The sequence below is a fragment of the Natator depressus genome, chromosome 12 (assembly GCF_965152275.1).
Source record: "Natator depressus isolate rNatDep1 chromosome 12, rNatDep2.hap1, whole genome shotgun sequence".
NCBI classification, from domain to species: domain Eukaryota; kingdom Metazoa; phylum Chordata; order Testudines; family Cheloniidae; genus Natator; species Natator depressus.
Genome location: NC_134245.1, coordinates 42895623 through 42914995, shown reverse-complemented (window position 1 = coordinate 42914995; position 19373 = coordinate 42895623). Strand labels below are relative to the sequence as shown.

The following is a 19373-nucleotide window of genomic DNA, read 5'->3' as shown; positions in this document are numbered from 1 at the left end:
CTCTGGGCTGCCTGCTGAGAGGGGGTGACCCTCCCAGGAGCCATACCTCCTCTTTCAGCGCCTGGCATTGCTGCAGCAGGAACTCCAGGTCCAAGCTCTGCCTCTCCATCGTGGACTCCCGCTGCTGCAGGTGGCTCAGATTATCCTGGTTCTTCCCTTTGCAGACATCCAGCTCCTGCTGAAGGTGCTGCAGCTTGGCCCGCAGCTGCTCCAGTTCTGTCTGGTGGGCTCGCTCGCGGGATTCAAGCATTGCCTGCTCCTGGCCCTAGGACACAGGCCAGAAACGCAGAGTCCCACGCTGAGCAGTACAACGCCGGGCAGACCTCAGCCAGGTGCCGCACTGTGACGCAGCAGTCAGGCCTCCCCTGGTTCTGACCCCACCTCCCTGCGCACAACCCTGGCTCGGTGGGCTCTCAGGCCAAAGGGTACCTGGCAAGTTGGAGTGAAACCAGTTATGTCACTTCTGAGTTATTCTCACAGGCTCCAGCATGAAATTTGGGGCTGGGCGAAGGCCAAGGTAATGGAGGCCAGAAACGCGCAGTGGGACCAGTTCTGCGGAGAACGCCAAGAAGGACGTAACCATTTACAGCCTGCAGATTCATGCAGGCCACTTGGAGGGCTCTGTCCCCAGCGGGAGGATGTAGCTGAGTATCCCAGGCCTAGACCGTGCACAGACTGGCCCCTCTGCGGTACCAGACAGACGGATGGACAGGGTTGACCGGCCCCTCCGCGGTACCAGATGGACGGACAGCGCTGAGTCAGTTCAAGACAAAGGATTCAGGAGGCGACCCCAGTTCCAGACAACGCAGAGCTGCTGGGGCTGTGAACTGCTCATACACTGAGGGGCAGTCTTAGGCAGCGGAGGCGCCGACTCCGTGGGTGCTCTGGGGCTGAAGCTCCTCTCCCGCCCACCGGCAGCCCCCGCCAGTCAACTCCTCCCCCTCCCTCCCAGCCCTTTCTGTTCTGTGGCATGCAGGAGGTGTAGGAGTGTGGACGGGGAGTGGGCAGGAAGAAGCGGGGTGGGGTGGAGGCTTGGGAGAAGGGGTGGGATGGGGATTCGAGCACCGGCCTGGAGGAAGCCGGCACCTGTGCGCTAGAGGAGATGGTAAGTGGAGCACACAAGGTCTACACACTGACCAGACCCAGGGCCAGGGCTGGCAACGCTCTCAAAGCCAGACAGCTTCCATCGCTCGCTCCTGTCTTTAGAGTCCCCAGGAAGCCAGTTGCCTCGCTGAGGGTTAACACCACGGCAGGGCTGGCTATGTGCTGGGCAGAGAACAGGGCTGGCAAGCTCTCACCTGGCTGATGCAGATCTCCCGCTCATGCTGGGGCTGCTGGATGCAGCAGGTCTGCTCCACCATGGCCTTTTCCCGCTCCCCGCAGACCGCTTGCAGGCTTCTTACGTCATCTTGCAGCTGGTGGAGCTTTCCCTTCAGGCCGCTCCCCTCTGTGGCTCTCTCCTCCCCCTGGGCAGCGCCACAAACGCACACGCCACTGACCCAGACGGTCAGGACAGAGGCAATGGGACAGCACCATGTGTTAGCCTCGGCGCACACAAGTGACTACATGGCGACAACGGAAGGCACCGGCCTGGGTGACGGCACTTGGGGCCAGAGCCCTCATCTGCTCTGCTGGGCTCCCTCGCACCAGCGGGTCTCACTTCGCACCAGGTGGTCGGTGGCTGCACAACTCCGCCCTTTATATCCTTCGCCCTGGGCTCCCAACTACACACGAGGGCACACAGAGCAACTGTCCTGTGTAAAAGGCCCTGGTGCATGTTGGAGCACGGACCGAAGGGGCTGCTCGCCCAGTCTCCACGCCCAGCTGATAACCATCACTGGCAAGCAGCCCCGAGGCAGCAAGAAATGGGACTAGCGGATTCGTCCTGCTGGGACTGTTCCCCTGCAGGGACTCGCTGGTGCTTTGTTCAGTGAGGGGCCACGCCCTGCGGCCCAAAGGTGGGGGACGGAGCCTCTCCCTCGCCGGGTGGAGCGCTACACACTCAGCCCCCTCGGGCACTGCACTGAGCCCTTCTGACACTTGCTCTCAGGGCTCAGGGATATGAGAGACTGGCTACCCCAGAGGTGGGCAAACTATGGCCCGCAGGCCACATCTGGCCCGTGGGACCTGCCTGCCCGGCCCCTGAGCTCCTGGCCCGGGAGGCTAGTCCCCGGCCCCTCCCCTGCTGTTCCCCCTCCCCCGCAATCTCAGCTCACTGCACCACCAGCGCCATGCTCTGGGCAGGGGGCTGCGAGCTCTTGCCGTGGGCAGTGCAGCTGCAGAGCCGCAGCCTGACCCGGTGCTCTGTGCTGCGCGGTGGCATGGCTGGCTCCAGCCGGGTGGCACGACGGCCTGTCCTGATGCTCTGGGCGGTCAGGGGGCAGGGGGGGTTGGATAGAGGGCAGGGGAGTTCGGGGTGGTGGTCAGGGGTGTGGATAGGGGTTGGGGTGGTTAGAGGGCGGGGAACAGGGGGTTTGGATGGGGCAGGGGTCCCGGGTGGCAGTCAGGAATGAGAGGAGGGGTTGGATGGAGCAGTGGGGGGCAGTCAGGGGACAGGGAGGGGTGAACGGGGCAGGGGTCCTGGGGGGGCTGTCAGAGGACGGGGGGGTCAGATAGGGGGCGAGGACTGGGCCACGCCTGGCTGTTTGGGGAGGCACAGCCTCCCCTAACCGGCTCTCCATACAATTTCAGAAACCAGATGTGGCCCTCAGGCCAAAAAGTTTGCCCGCCCCTGGGCTACACTAACTGCCGAGCAAAGGCTGTCACACAGGGCTTGCGCCCAGCACCCTGGAACTGTAGCCAACCATGACGATTCCCCGCTGGGCCCACCATGCCCTGACTACAGAGGGGCTGCAGGGCAGACAGGTCACCACAGTCCATGGACAGACCATACAGCCAGGGCTTCTGCAGTGCTGCAGCCCTGCGAGGAGCTCCTTGCCCCAGGAGATGCTGCGAGTTCAACAGACCCCGAAGGGTGAGATCTGAAAGCTCACCTCATCCTTCGCTTGCATCAGCTCCTCCTCAGCACTTTTCAGGTCTCCTCTGAGCTTCCCGATGGTCTGGTCACGGCTGCACACCTGCAAAGCCCATGGCTGGTAAAGCAGCCTTCCCACAGTGGGAATTCTGGCGATAATGCTTAGAACTTAGAACCCCACTTCCGAAAACATTCCACCGTGGGCACGGCCTGCCCGGCTCCAGCAGCCTGGGAGGGGCGGTGTGGGGAGGAAGGCAGCCTGCAGGGGCAGGGCTAGCAGGGAGACGAGACAACAAAATAACAGCAGCAATTAGCTCAAAGCATCAGAGCTCCAAGAGCTGGGAGGAAGGCGCCAGTCATCTCACGGGGCAGCCACCATTGTCCTAGGCGCTGCCCTTCTGAAAGGGACACTCAGGCAAGGTGAATCTAGGAACCCCCAAGCCAGGGGACAGACTAATCCATAGCAGGAGAAACGCCCCCATAGCAGCCTGCCAAGAGGATGGTCTGGAGGAAGAGAAAACCTTGCTGTCTTCTTCCCAGTGCTGTCTGCCTACCTCCTGCTGCGCGGTCTTATGCTTCTCTCTCAGGATGGCCAGCTCCCCAGCCTGCTGCTGTCGGTCTGAGCGCAGCTCTGCGAGCTGCCCTGCGCACCTGGAAAGCTCTTCTCGGGCTGCCACAAGATCGGCTTTCTGCTGCTCCACCAGCTGGTCACGCTGCAGCCGCTGGGCAGAGGAATGGAAGAGCTGGAGCCAAAGCCAACTTCCCAGACACCGCAGGCCAGCGCAGCTCAGATACCCAGGCTGAAGGAGCCATGGAGCACTGGGCAGATGGGGCAGGCAGCCCCGCAGTGCTGCTTTGGAGAGTCACACCTGGAGGCATTGCTAATGCTGCTGCTTTACCAGGCCAAGGTGAGGCCCCGCTGGGCGATGAATAGGAAATGCAGGTGGGCCGCATGGGAAAGAAGCAGACTCCTGGAACCTCCCCAAGACAGGCTGCGGGCAGGGAGACGGCTCCTCGGCCTGAGACAATCTCACCAATACAGCCCTTGCCACATGCATGCTCCTTCCTTAGCTCAGGGCAATGAGAAGGCCCAGGGGCTCTGTCTGTGCCCAAGATCCATGTTGGGACAACGGTGCTCAGCCCTCCCCCTGCAGGGCGCTCCGTCAGAGGGCAGGGCGCCAGGACATGGGCCCTGGAGGGACAGGTGGAAAGGGGGGCTCCAAGTGGCTCTTGGGTTGCCAGTTGTTCTTGAGCCAGGGCAGGGAGCAAGCTGTGGGAACTAAGTGAATGGTCGCCCGTGGTGCTGACTGCAACCCCCACTCTCCTGCCTGCCGGTCCTGCAGCAGTACCACCTGCCCTTGCATGGCTTCAGCGTGCCCCTCTATCCTCCGGGCCGAGTGGGAAGGACAGGCAGGATCGGGGTGTGGCACCAGCTCCAGCAATGCTTCCCACCTGCCCCACCCCCAGGAAGCCATGTGAGCTGGCCACGTGCAAAGGCACAGACACGACTGAATGGAGGCTCAGTGTCTGCTTCTCTCCCTGAGCCTCAGCTGGGGCCCTACCTGGGTCTCTGACTCCTTCTGGACGTCCTCTTTCCCTTGCCTAGCACCCTGCAGTGCTTCCTGAGCCTCTCGGAGCTGCTCTTGCAGGCGCTGGAGCTCCTTGTCTTTCCTCTGCATTTCCTTCTTCAGGGAGCATGACTCCAGCTGTGATGTGCTCAGCAGCGCCTCCAGCTGGGCCGCCTGAGGACATGATGCAAGAGGCTGTCTCAGCGTGTTGCTGGCGGCAGCTGCTGTCCTTCGGGCCTGTCCTGGAGCAGTCTGCTTTAGGCTTTGCTGGAGCCGGAAGCTGAACTCGCAGTGTGAGCCAAAGCAGGCCTGGGCAGAACAGTAACACACCAGGCACTGGCTAACTAAGGGAGCATATTCCTGACTGGCGAGGATGGTGCAGATCTCTCAAGTAGCTGTGGAAATGCATTCCCAAGGGATGGGACAAGAACACCCGACCCTCCAAAGGACCAGGAGGGGCGGACGGGCTAATGGAGGCAGGTACAAGGAGCAGGGTGGTAACTGACCACGTCAGGTGTATGAGAGGTAACGTGTCTGGATCAGGGTGTAAAAGGAGATGTCCTAGGAGGGAGCCTTTGTACTTGCAGAGGGGCTGGCAGCCTGGTGCGCTGACACCGTTGCTGCTGCACGTAGGGGTTAGTGCGCCTGTAACCACTGAGCCGGGGCGCTAGCACTGTCCTCCCTCCACTACGAACCTGGCCAAGCGCCTTTGCCACCGAACCGAGCCAGGTCTGCAGAAGGAACACGCTGCACGGCCTGCTAATGCAGCTGGCGTCAGGGCTCCAGGAACAGCAACGCTGCAGCATCAGCAACACTTCGCAGTACTGACAACATCTGCCAGCACGGCCTGCATCGTCTCCCTCCACCAGCCCCAGTCTGGTGCCTGCATGCTGTGGAGAAGCCTGCACTGAGCCTGAGGGATGCTAGGGGACACAAAATGAGCCATATGGCCACAGTGCCTGCTCCAGGAGCCTCTGCCCAGAGATCTGAGACACGGCCCACGGCCTGGCAACATGGTGCCAGGCAAGACTCTGCCATGCCCTTTGTGTGTGAAATTAGAAGGTCCCTGAAACTTCAGCCAGAGAGACCCCCACACCCTCCAAGACAGCCCTGCCAGTGCTAGCAGCAAGCAGGAGGGATGGAGAGTGGAAGGCAGAAGAGACAGAAGATGTAGGTTCTCGCTCAATGCTGGTGCAAAGGGAAGAGGCGCTAAGCAGTGGGCTCTCCCTTAGCTCCAGACGGGTACCTCTCTCTGCACCATCTTCAGCTCCTGGTGCAGTGACTGCCCTTTCCTCTGCAAACCCTGCAGCTGCCCTTCTTTGCGCTGGACTCTGGATTCGGCTGCCTCCCGCGAGACCTGGGATGCTGCCAGGCTATCCTTCAGCTACCCAAAGGTGTCCTCCCTGCGCCGGGCCTGTCCCACAAACCACGCGGATGTCAGCAGAAGCCCTCCCCACCGTCGCCTGCCCTCCCACTGAGCTAGCAGCAGAGGTGGGAAGAGGTGCACCCACGATAACAGCTCGAGGCAGGAGCCTGGGTTCCCTCAGCCTCTATCCCCCCAGGACCGGGCAGTTCTCCTGAGGGTCACACTGGAGGTGGGGGCTGGTAGGGGAGGAGCACCTAACACAGCACCGGCCGGTACCAGCCTCTTTACCCAACGACCTTCTGCACGTGCTTCAAGCAGGAGCCTGCGCCTGGTGAAACACGCAGGTGAACTGAGCATTTGACTCAATGTGACCAGCAAGTGGCTGCATGGAAAGCTGCTCCCTGGCGCCAGGACTGAGCCCTGAGCCGCCGGGCTCTCTCACTCTGGGACATGGTGCAGAAGAATTAGCAGCCCCAGAGCTGGGGGCAAGAGGAGAGAGGCTGGAGTCGCAGAGCCCAGGCTGCTTGCTGGTCTGGGTTGCAATGTTGCACCCCCACTTATTGGCAGGCACAATATACGTCGCTTACATTTGCAATACCCAAGGTGCCCATGTGGAAAGGGAGGAGGCGAAAGGCTGGGCACCCAAGGCAGGGACAGGGCTTAACGTCAGCAAGGAAATGGCCCAGGAGAGCCCCAACCCTGGTAACCCGCTCGGGCTGCAGGCTGCATCGGAGGGCGTCCCACAGGAACCTGACTGCGTCTGGCTGGAGCATACAGACAGGGCCTCAGGGACGAGTGGGGTTGGGGGAGAGCGCCAGAGAAGTTCCTGAAGTTAAGGGAGGAGCTCATCCCAAGCCTGCGCTGCGGAGAGGTGGGGGCCGCCCACTCCTGAGGGCCTCCCCAGCAGGCCTGCCAGCTCTTGGAGAGAGACAAGTGGGAAGAAGAGGTGATGGGAGACAACGGAAGAGAATGCGGAGCACTGCCTGCTGCCCGCCCATTCCCAGCACCTTGCAGTCCCAGCCCACATCCCCCAAAGGGGCGGGAGGGACACGTACCTTCTGCTCAGCAGCTTGCACCTCAGCCTTTGCCTTCAGCAGCTCTCTCATTAACTTCTCCACCTGCTCCTCTTTGAGGTGTAACTGTGGAGAGCCCAGAGGGGAATCAAGACGGGAGAGCTGAGAGCCCAGCCGGAGTGTGCAGTGTGCACATACCCTAGGGCCTGAGATGGGACCGGCATTACTGCACCCAGCCACAGGGAGGCACTCAGAGGTGAGGGGGAATTGTGGCCGGATGCATAAGAAATGACCTGGAGAATATTCTAATGGCTCCATAACAATCAATAATACAGCTTCACCTGGACACTGGGTCAGGGCTGGCTGCCCCTCTAAAAGGGCACTGCAGAGCTAAAGGGGCAAGGAGAATGCCTATAGCCTGGGAAAGTTCTCACATGAAGACAGGTTGAAATGATTGGGATTGTTACCTTAGAAAGAGGATGAATAAAAGGAGACATGATAAAGGTATATAACGACAGCTCTAGAGAAGGGAAACTGGGACCTTCTGTTCTCCCTGCATGGCTCAAGCACAAGGTGACTTTCAATGAAATTAAAAGGTAGAAAGATAAACAAACTGATAAAAGCAAATACTTTTTCATGCAAGGTGTGATTAGACTGTGGAACTCACTACCACAGGAATTCAATGAAGAGAGTATTTAGCAAGTTTCAAAGGACTGGTCATTTATAGGGATACCAAAACCACACAGAGTTATCATAGCTAATGATAACAAAAAGCCATGTTAAATTTCATGCTTCAGGGCTTAAATCAAACCTCTGACAATTAGGCTAGAACTTCATGGGGACAGATTATCTGCCTGCTGCAGCATTCTCTGAAGAAGCTGGCTCTGGGCACTGCCAGACAGGACTCTGGACCTCATGTCTGAGCCAGTCTGGCAATTCCTAAATTCCTATTTAACTTCAATAACTAAGTAACAAGTTGGAGAAAGGATTTCATTGTTAAACAATCACCTCCTTGCCCTTTCAGTGCACCTCGCTGAGAAACCTCTTGCCCCTATAGCCTGCCAGCACACTGGGGACAGCTGGACATCGCAGACATTTCTAAGCAGGAAAATAAGCAGCACAAATTATTTGGAACAAAAGCCAAACCCCTGCAGCTCTCTGGGACAGTCAGGGTGGCATGATGCTTGTGTACAGGGAGGAGCACAGATGGAGGGTGCTGGTGAAGGCATGTGTTTGACTCAGACACCTCACTACCCTGGCCCTAGCCCCCGGGGGCCTATTATCACAGCAGTTGATTGCAGCAGGATGGCGAAAATGAATGCACGTGTCCCTGCTGCAAAGAGCAGGACTGCTCATCCTTTCTCCCAGTGCCAGCACTGCTCACCTGGCTGGTTTCAAGTGTTTGCTCATTCTCCAGCATCAGGCCTTGGGCCTCCAGCATGGCATGCAGAAAGCCAGTCTCCTCCTCCAGGTGGTGACAATGGGCCTGCAGGCGGGCTTGCTCCTCTTCCAGTGCATGGATGGTCTGGTGCTGCTGGATCATCTAGGGGACAAGGAGGTGTAAGAGATACAGACATTAACATGTCTCTTGAAAATACCTTGTTGACAATCTCTCTCTCTCTCTGCTCCCATCTAGCTATCCAGTGGCAATCACCCTCATGCGTATTGCACACCCCAGCTTCCTCGCCAATGAGAGTCAACAGGCCCACCCCAACAGGTGAGACATCCTCTCTGGGGGCGTTAATTAAGCTAAAGCTAAAATACGCCATTCCCAGGAAAGTACAGCTCTGATGCTTGTTGAGGAATTCTCCAACTCTTGTTACTTTCTCAAACCAAAGACTCCTATAATTCACTTATGGATGAGCCTTCCACTGCTCTGAGTCTAGCTACGGAGAGCCCCTGCCCCCTCTCCTGTGCAGAGCGCCTGATTGTCTCCCATGTGTTATACAGAACGAGAGAAGAGAAAAAAACAGAGTGAAGGGTTAAACCAATCAGGACTAGCTCGGCTGGTGACTCAAAACCAGTGAGAGTTCCAGAGGTCAAACTTCCTGATACCTCCAGTGCCACACTCTCTCTCTCTCTACTCACTCCAACTTACACACTGTATGCTTGTTTGCCTTCTGAACCAGATATTCATCTCTCCATGTGACTAATCTGTCCAGTTCCCCTGATCTAAGGGATTCTGTGTGTTTTCTTTGTAAATGATTGTTGCACCCTAGAAGTGAGAAAAATTGCAAGGCTCTAGAAAGAAGAAAGCATATTAAAAATATAATCACATTGTCTAACACTGGAATATTAAGAGAAATTGCTTGAAAAGAGGGATCCCAATTGATAGTTGGCGGTAATAATGAAATACAGTCCATGTAATGCTTGCCTGGAGCTAGAATTCAGGATGTGACTGAGTCTGCCGAGACTCATTAAGCCCTTGGACCGCTACCCTATCCTACTTCTCCAAGTGGGCACCAATGATACTGCCAAGCATGACCTTGAGCGGATCACTGCAGACTACGTGGCTCTGGGAAGAAGGATAAAAGAGTTTGGGGTGCAAGTGGGGTTCTCGTCCAGTCTCCCTGTTGAAGGAAGAGGCCTGGGCAGTGACCATCGAATCGTGGAAGTAAATGCGTGGCTACGCAGGTGGTGTTGGCAAGAAGGCTTTGGCTTTTTCAACGATGAGCTGATGTTCCAGGGAAGTGGATTACTGTGCTGGGATGGGCTCCATCTATCCAATACTGAGAAGAGCATCTTTGGTCATTGTCTGGCTAACCTGATAAGCACATCTTTAAGCTAGGGATGGTGACAAAAATCCGGCCAATTCGCATCTAGGCTCAAGTAACGGAGACAAAGGCAAGGGGTAATTTCTGGAGAAGGGACTAGAAATCACAACTGCATTAAAAAGGCAAGAGGAAAAGCAACAGTCTGCAGCCTGAAAAATATCTTTGATGCCTCTATACAAATGCAAGGAGTATGGGGAACAAGCAGGATGAACTGGAAGTCATGGTAGATAAAGAAAATTATAACTTAACATTGGCATCACAGAGACTTGGTGGGAACAACACCCATGATTGGCGTACCAACGTTGAGGGCTATAGCTTGTTCCGAAAGGACAGGTATGGGGAAAAAGGAGGAGGAGTTGAGCTGTACATCAAGACTGGCTACACTTGCTCCGAGATCCAAGGGGAAGTGAGCAACAGACCTACTGAGAGTCTCTGGGTGAGGATAAGGGAACAGAACCGTAGCGATGTTAGGGTGGGGGGGTCTATTATAGACACAAAATCAGGAAGAGGAAGTGGATGAGTTAGTCTACAAGCAGGCAACAAGATTAACTAACACATGAGCTAGTACTGATGGGGGATTTTACTTCCCTGATATCTGTTGGAAAGCAACTGCTGCAAAACATAATACATCCTGCAAATTCTTAGCATGTGTATGGGACAGCTTTCTGACTCAGAGGTTCTGGACGCGCCTTCCCTGGAGGTTTTCAAAAGGAGGCTGGCGCCACCTGTCTTGGATGGTTAGACACAACAAATGCTGCATGACCCTTGCAGTCCCTCTAACCCTATGGTTTTCTGATTCTATTAATAGAGCCCGGCAAATCTGCGGATATCCGTTTTATATCTGCAGATGTGGATATCCGCGGATGATTTTTGCAGATTGCAGAGCAGATGCGAATACAAATTTTGTACCTGTGTAGGGCTTTATCCATGAAATGGATCAAACCCTCTGAATAAAAGAAACATTGGAGAAATTTACTATACACTTCTGCCATCTACTGGATATTGATGGAAGCAGCAGAGAAAGTGAGAAAGTTGAAAGCTAAGTGCCAGCTGGCAAATGACCAATAGAAATCCGAGGGTGGCCACCTCCAGTGAATCCCAGACTCAGCGTAGATACAACTGAGGTCATCAGCAGGCGGCACAGCCCAGGGCTGACCAAAGCTGCAGAATCCCCAGTGCAACAAGTAAGTGGTGAGACTCCATTTCCATTTCTATTGTTGGGAGTGGACGACATCCACCCTGATTGAATTGGCCCTGTCAACACTGGTTCTCTCCACTTGTGAGGTAACTCCCTTCTCTTCATGTGTCAGTATATTTATGTCTGCATCTGTAATTTTCACTCCATGCATCTGAAGAAGTAGGGTTTTTACCCACAAAAGCTTATGCTCAAATAAATCTGTTAGTCTTTAAGGTGCCACCGGACTCCTTGTTTTTTTACAGACTAACACGGCTACCTCGCTGATACATTTCAGAGATTGTTTCTCCTTCTGTTCTTTCACATAAATAACTGAAGTTTATCTGGATGAAGTTGACACTCTGTATTGAGACATCAAGTAACCACATTTTAGATTCTGGCTAATGCTATATGCATGACCTCCTTTATAAATTCAAGCAAACTGACCTAAGAGAGATCTGAACCATAACTTCAAACAATTGCTTTTCATATTCTAAACTTGCCCCTTTTGGACCAATCCACTCAAATACCTGGGACCATATTCTTGAAAGTCCCTTAAAGACAAGAATATTCTTACTGCTTGGAGAAGTACTGAAAGTATGATAAATGTATTGGGTACTAAGAATTGATGACTGATGTCAGAAGTAAATGTAATATGAAATCTTGGTGATTTGCATTGTTCCTCTGTGTAACTGCTAGCATCAGCCCTACTCTGGACTGTATTGGTGTATTTAGTACTTGCCTAGAACACTGGTTGTGTCTACACTTGCCTGGTGAACTGCTGATTGTATATTGATGTGGCTCTGCATGAATTAATAAACTAACTGCTTACGAATAATCAAGTGTCCTGATTTGAGAAATACCGTTCAAGTTAAAAGTTGACCTGAAAAGACCCCAGCATTGAAATCAGTGAGCTAACACTCCCTGGACTCAATGCACAGGGGCTTATTCTGTTCGATTCCATTCTAGATACGCTAGAACACTTAGCCAATTGGCAAATCTAGGTTCCAGGTTTAAAATCTAACTGGTACCTCAGAAAATTCCTGTAATTGACTCCCTTGTGAGCTCACAGAGTCTCTCGGGATTGTCAGTCTTGTGCCCTGGGTCGACAGGGTGTGAGAGAGGAGAACCCGATTGTGTCCTGCTTTGGGGCTGCCCACAGCTGCAGAACACCCTCAGCCTGTGAGGGGGAGGTGACTATATTGCTAGTTACGTGGCACCAATCAGGCTGATGGGCCAGCTTTTCAAAGGCAGGAACTGGTGCGTTACTTGGCGCTCATGCAGTTGATGCGGCACGGGCACTGCACAGGGGATTTGCTCGTCTGTGCCTGTCAAAATCTGGTCCTAGAGCTAAAATGCGGAGAGCCCAGATTAGTAAATGCACCGAAAACAGAGTCCCAGAAGCAGCAGGTTACTCAGTGTTTCACAGCAGCAGGCTGAGAGTGTCGGCTTTAACGAGGTCCCTCGTTTAGTCTTGCGCTGGCTGGATGGGGCCATGCTGGCATCTGGTCAAGTCTTCCCTAGATCTCACCGCTCTAGCAGCTTTCTGGAGCGTCCTCCCACAAGGGCACCGAACCCCGCTCCGTACAGGGCCAGTTCATCCACAGAGCCCGCCTGAGAGCCGGTGCCGCTCCCCTGTGCTCCAGCTCAGCAAGGAGCCAGCCACTCCCCGGTAGAACCCAATGAGAGCAAACCCTCCCGAAGAGAGACTGGCCTCCAGCAGCACGTGGGTTAAACACCCTGTGGTCAGTTCAGCACTGAACTGCCGAGTCTCTAAGGTTTAGGACAGCAATCAAAGCGAGGCGCTGCTGCAGGAAGCACAAGACACTGATTTCTAGTTTAACAGCAGTGACTTCCACTAGAGTGACAGTTCTGATTGTCACTTCACCACGTCTGTCAGGACCCTGCACAGTTCCTCCTCTTTCTGCTTATTGTGCCTAATCTGCTGGCTCATGTGCAATGCAGGCTCCTGTCCTGGAAGGAGTCTCAGCGCTCCAGGTAAAGCAGGGCAGGCAGGGCTGGGTGCAGGATGGAGAGCACGGGCTGAAAGTCTGTGGGCCTGATCCTGCTCTCACAATGAAAATGCCATGGCAGCCAACATGTTACACAGAGGGAGGTAAGCGCAGAACCAGGGCCACTGATTCCTGATGGATTTCACAATACTCTGTTCTGTCCCCTCTCTGAGGCAGACGACCAGGAGGTGGGGACAGCAGGCTCCCACCCGGCAACCTCACTCATAAGAATGAGGAGCTGCAGGGCTGATGCAGCTGTGACAGGGACTTGGAGTTCAGCCTGGGCCTCTCCAAACGCAGCCACAAGCCTTCTCGAGTGAAGCCGGGCACCCACAGCCTTGCACTAAGCTGGGCTGGCTTAGTCCTGACGTGACATGGGAGATCCCAGCACGTCCAGGCAGTGGGACAGGTGCCAGAGTGCACGGGGCTTGGGGCATGCCAGTGTCGCCCATGCTTGCAGTCATTCTAGTTCCCCGCCACTCTTCACGCGAGCAGTATCACTTCCTGCCCTATGTCCTTGTGTAATGTTGCTGTGGCCGTTACATGGCTGCCATGCTTCCCCCCAGACCTGGCTGCACTATGTCAGCTAAGGCGATCCCTCGGGATGTTAAGGGTGCTTTAGGATTCCTTAGGACAACAGGTGCTCTCTGATGACAAGCACTTCCCAGGTCGATGGGGAATGGACCTGGATAGCTAAGAAGTCTCTAAGGCGGGACGTTGCCTAATCTCTTTCAGTTCCTGAAGCAGAAATCCTGGGCCGCATCTCCTGAGGCTAGCCATGGGTGAGTGGAGGGCCAGGACCTGCCAACAGATTTCCTCTTGCTCACTTTGAGCACCTGGATGTAGCAAATAACCTTTATCCAGAGCGAAGCCCCCCAGTCCCCTTTCTAGCCAGTCCCTTTCCCGAGAGCAGTGCCTGGCCCACATTGGACAGACCCTGCTGGACACGCCCACCCCTGCTGTACCTGCTCCTCAGCGCCCTGGTGCTTTTCCAGGTGTTTCTGCAGCTGGCTTTGCAGTGTGAGGATGGTCCTGTCCTGCTCTGCTGTCCTCCGCTGCTATGCTTGGCTGGCCTTCTGCAGGCTCTGCAGCACCTCACTCCTCTCTGCAGCCTGCATTGCAAGGGGACAGTGTAACTAGCTGGCCTTGCTGGCATCGTACATACAGCTGGGCCAGGAGCTCATGTGGCATGAGAGAGAGGTCGGGGTGGGGGCACCTGCCAGCCTTCTCCAGGATCTCTGGACGACTCAAAGCAGGAAGCCACTGCAGGGGTGGGGAGGGCAGAGGCTGGCTCGCACCTCCAGCCTCTGTAACCCCAGCCCTGTAGCCACCGGAAGGCCCTAGCAGGAACGTGCTGTGCTCTCGGCGGAGCTATCGACCACCCTGACTGAGGCTGTTGCTCCGTGTTGCTACCTGTCCGAAAGGGTAGAAATAACAGAAACACGTTGCTGGAAATTAGCTTTCAATCCCTCCACGCCCTTCCCTGGCGGCGTGGCTCCCTGGAACGGATCAATAGTGTTTAGACAGCCAAAGAGGTTTTTCTTCCCCTTAAAGCATCAGATCAATAGTGAAAAAAGCTGTCCAGCCCTCTGTGTGCATGGCAGAAAATGGGAACATCAGAGGCCTCCAGCTGAATGGATTGACTGGAAGCAGTAGCAGGCCAGCACTTGGTAAGCAAGAGCCCAACAGCCAAGCGGAGATGGGGAGAGTGTCTGCCTGAATGGGGGGCCACGAGCCGTTTCAGGGGGGCCACGAGCCGTTTCAGGGGGCCACGGATCCCTGCAGCTGGAGCCCCTCGCCCCTCATGGGGCTAAAGGTGGGAGCTGCTGGGCTGAAGCCCTGAGCCTTGGTGCCCCTGAGGAGCTGAAGCTGGGCGCCAGGGGGGCTGAATCCTGGAGCCCCAACCCCCCCCACAGGGCTAAAGCCCCGAGCCCCAGCACCTCCCACAGGGCTGAAACTGAGAGCCGTGGGGCTGAAGGCCTGAGACCTGAGTTCTGGTTCCCCTGTGGGGCTCGAGCCCTGTGCCTCCCCCCCAAATAGAATTCAAAGTACACCTATGACTAAGGGTCCCCCTCTCCCTGCGAGGCCCTGGAGTTTTTATAGCATGTTGGGGGGGGGCACAGACAGAAAGAGGCTGAGAACCCCTGCTCTACACCATCAGGTTCCAAGATGGGCTCTTTCTTTTCCCACTATCTTCACTAGCAGAAGGCCAAGGCTGTTCAGTGGAGGTAGGAAGAGGCCCTCGCTGCAGCCATTGCCACAGAGGGAGGGAGAGGTGGCAGCCGATGTGCAGGGCAGGGGAAAAGCAGCAACAAAGCTGTACCCAGCTATCACGGCCCTATTTTAATGTGTCTTAAAGTGGGTTTCTGTAGTTTGGATGGTGCATTTCACACTGGTGCGAGGTGAGCACCTCTTAAGTATATCAGCTGGGCCACAGCAGGGGCTGCAGGGTTGGGCCTGCAGCCTGAGATGAACGACCAGAGGGCAGAGCAAGCGGTGACGGCTCCTTGGCTCATTCAGCTTTTGGCCTCCTGAATGGGACAAGAGGGCCAATTAGCTGTTCTTTTGCTTTGCGTGCTGATAAGGTGTCTGACAGCACGTGCATTTGCATGCTCACTAGCCTGCCTAAAGTGTCTGAAAAATCTGCTCTTATGTATGTTTATTGCACGAGGGTGATGATACCAAGGAATAAACTCGTTTGGGTCTGTAACTATGGGATAAATTGCATTTGTTTTGCCCCCGACGACCTCCTCACTTGCACAGAAGGCCTGGCTCCATCCCCAATCCGCACCTCCCAGCACCTGCAAACCGCAGCCACCTCCTTTTAAAGACCCTGCCACCCAAACAGTTCCTCCTTTCTGCACAGGAATGGATCAGGCAAAAGCAAGAGCTCAAAATGATACTTAACCAGTCTGGCCTGGCCCAAGGAGTGACTCCATGTTTCAGAGCCCATCAGCTAGGTGTGGTAGAAATGCTTGCTTTAACCCCTTGGGAGCTGGGATGCCAGGCATTTCGGGAAGATGCTATACACAGAACTTGGCCCAGCTACTTCAGCTCTGCTAAGGCTGCAGGGGGATGCTCAGGCAGCAAGCAGTGGCTGGAAAGCTGCTCAAGAGGTGTAGCTGGCAATTTCCCCACTTTTGGGGAATCTCCTGGGTGTTATAAAATCAATCTGGCCGGCTCTCCAGGGCCCTTCCACAGAGGGGTGTGTTGCAGGTATCCAGGAGGGCACAGCTCCCTGGCCAGCCTTTGGCATGCAGCCTGCTCCCTCTGATCAAACACTCTGAATAGCTCTTACAAGTGGGGCTGGCTGGAAAGCAAGAACCCCATTTTGCAAAAGGTGGAGGTTTTGGAGTTTGTGTTTGTGCCGCAGCAAGATGGAGTGGCCATCTCAACCTCTTGAAGTTTTTTGTGAAAAAACCAAACCAACCAGAGTCAGAGACACCACCAGACTCAGTACCAATGACAGTGATATAAAATTAACGTGGCACAAATTAAATGGATTAAAACCCAGCTACCTGCTAGGTCTCAAATTGTAACTGTAGAGGAATTATTGAGTGGGTCTGTTTCCAGCAGGGTGCTGCAGGGATCAGGTCTTGTCCCTATGCTAGTTAAGGTTTTTATCAATGACTTGGAAGAAAACAAAATCATCACTGATAAAGTTTGAATATGACACAAAAATTGGGGGCAAGGTAAATCCTGTAGAACCTCAGTTATAGATACCTTGGGAATGGAGGTTGCGCATGACTGAAATGTTCCATAATTCTGAACAAGATGTTACAGACTTCAGCCACAGGGGAGTTGGGTCTGCAGCCGCAGGGTGGGGTCAGGGCTTTGCGGGGAGGTTGGGACTTCTGATCCTAGGGGCCGTCGGGGTCTGAGTAGGGGGCTCAGGGCTTCTGTCCCGCGGGAGCACCAGGGCTTTAGACCTGGGGGAAGTACTGGGGCTCAGGGCTTCAGCCCTGTGGCTCCATTCCCGGCTTCTACCCTGTAGGGGGGGGCTCCGGGGTTCCCCACGTCTCTGCTCCCTGTTTCAGCCTGGGGGGCATGCTGGGGCTTGGGGCTTTAGCTATGGGGGGAGTGCTGGGGCCGAAACCATAGCTAAAGCCCCGATCCCTGGTGGGCTGAAGCTGGGAATGGAGCCATGGAGTTAAACCCCTGATTTCTGGCAGGGCTGAAGCCAGGAACAGCGCCGCGGGGCTGAAGCCCTGAGCTCCAGCACTCCCCCTGGTCTAAAGCGCTGAGCCCAGGTTCTCCCAAGGGTCAGAAGCCCTGACCCCCCTCCTCCCTGCCCTGCAGCTGCAGCCCCAACCACCTGTGGCTGAAGCTGAGAGCCCCTGGGCTAAAGCCCTGAGGCAGTACAGTATTTGACTGTTTTGTTTTTTTTTTTTAATTTCTGCTGCTGCCTGATTAATTACTTCCAGTTTCACAGGGTGTCCGGTTGACCAGCAAGTCCATAACTCTGGTGTTTGTATCTTTGAGATTCTACTGTAATGAAGAAGACAGGTCACTGATACAGAGCCAGCTGGGTCGCTTGGTAAACTAGGTGCGAGCAAACGATGCATTTTAATATGGCTAAAAGCAAAGACTGTGGGCCGCACTTACAGGACAAGGGACTCTACCCTGGGAAGCAGGGACTCTGAAAATGGTTTGAGGGTTGTGGGAGGTAATCTGCTGAATACGAGTTCCCAATTTGACTTTGTGGCCAGAAGGGCTAATGTGACCCTTGGACGTATAGCCGTGGGCGAGTAGGAGCAGAGAAGTTATTTTACTTCTGTATCTAGCACAGGATTCCAGCAGTGGTTGAACCAGTGTCCAGTTCTGGTGCTGCCCACAGTTGGGATGTTGATCAGCTGGAGAGGGTTCAGAGAAGAGCCACGAGAATGATGGAGGATTAGAAAATCTGCCTTATAGTGACAGACTTCACTTACTGCCCTTTGGGGCTCCCCTGGCAAGCTATGGCCCCCTCATGGAGGGGAAGCTGTGGGTGTCTTGGGCTAAAACCCCTCCCACAGCAGTGATATGATTGCAGGTCACACAGGTGAATAGACTACATGGGGGGGGGCAGGGGGAGGAAACTGAATGGTGATTTGACCCTGTTATTCTTCAAACTGAAGAAGGGCTCTGTGTAAACTCGAGAGCTTGTCTCTCCCCAGCAGAAGTTGGTCCAATAAAAGCTACTAGCTCCCTCACCTTGTCTCCAGACTATCCTGAGACCGACACAGCTGCAACACAACTGCGTATAACTGAAAGTTTCTCGTTCAGCAGAACCCTTACCTCTGCCCTGCAGTGACACCCTGCAGGCAGTTCTGATTAACGCATTTAGTGCTTGAGATCTCAGATTAGCTTAAACTGATTGTTAAAGAATGTTTGATTTTTTCCTCCCTTTTAAATCCCTTCCTGGTGTCACTATAGGGCCAAGTTAATGGTCTGTCAGTGCCCTCCCTGCATCTTTCCAGACCTTCGTATGTTAAACTTAAACTTACCATGAGAGAGCGTCCCCATCGCAGTGAGTGCCCTAAGCACTGGCGATTCAGAGATTCCAAGGCCAGCAGGGACCACTGTGGTCATCTAGTCTGACCACCTGCACAGCACAGGCCAGAGACCTGCCCCACAATAATCCCTACAGCAGATCTTCTAGAAAAGCATCCAATCTTGATTTAAAATGATCCGTGATGGAGAATCCCCCAAGACCCTCACTAAACTGTTCCAAGGGTTAATTAGCCTGCCTCTCTGTTAAAAATGTGAGCCTTATTTCCAGTCTGAGTTTGTCCAGCTTCAACTCCCAGCCCTTAGATTGTGTTCGACCTTTGTCTGCTCGGCTGAAGAGCCTATTATTAGATATCAGTTCCCATGTGGATACTTACAGCCTGGGATCAAGTCACCCCTTGGCCCTTGTCTTTGCTAAGATCAATAGACTCAGCTCCCTGGCAGAGGTTACAGCTGCCCTCCCCCAGTCCTGCTGCCTGCCAGCTCTAGGTTCCTCCCCTAGCACAGCAGCTTGGAGGGGTTCTTGTCCCTTCTCCCACTGGCTGCTTACCAGGAAAGGAGCAGGAGGACTTGTGGCACCTTAGAGACTAACCAATTTATTTGAGCATAAGCTTTCGTGAGCTACAGCTCACTTCATCGGATGCATACACATGAAGTGAGCTGTAGCTCACGAAAGCTCATGCTCAAATAAACTGGTTAGTCTCTAAGGTGCCACAAGTACTCCTTTTCTTTTTGCGAATACAGACTAACATGGCTGTTACTCTGAAACAGGAAAGGAGCAAATCCCCCCAGCCCATGGCCAGGACTGGCGTTTGTCTTGGCCCCGAGATGGGATGGAGGCCTCAGTTCTGCCTTGGGGAGTGGTGTGCAGCAGAACCCCCCAGTGGGAGACATGAGAGGCATTTTTACAAGCCCCGCTCCGCACCTGACTAGCTTGGCTTTGGGAGTGGCTAGCGGGGCTTCTGATTCAGCAGCATGCAAGGGCCACCACTAAGGTCAGTA

General features: G+C 54.6%; 1 protein-coding gene across 1 annotated transcript in view; it reads right to left on the bottom strand.

Moving 5' to 3' along the window:
• Nucleotides 1-19373, bottom strand: part of PMFBP1 (polyamine modulated factor 1 binding protein 1) — a 355442-nt gene that overhangs the window by 14386 nt on the left and 321683 nt on the right. The window contains exons 13-20 of the mRNA XM_074968998.1: nucleotides 8306-8464; nucleotides 6964-7047; nucleotides 5238-5432; nucleotides 4537-4716; nucleotides 3529-3696; nucleotides 2994-3077; nucleotides 1299-1562; nucleotides 47-265 (exon numbers count right to left, since the gene is read on the bottom strand). Coding sequence (XP_074825099.1) covers nucleotides 47-265; nucleotides 1299-1562; nucleotides 2994-3077; nucleotides 3529-3696; nucleotides 4537-4716; nucleotides 5238-5432; nucleotides 6964-7047; nucleotides 8306-8464 — 1353 coding nt within the window. The remainder of the gene's footprint in view (nucleotides 1-46; nucleotides 266-1298; nucleotides 1563-2993; nucleotides 3078-3528; nucleotides 3697-4536; nucleotides 4717-5237; nucleotides 5433-6963; nucleotides 7048-8305; nucleotides 8465-19373) is intronic.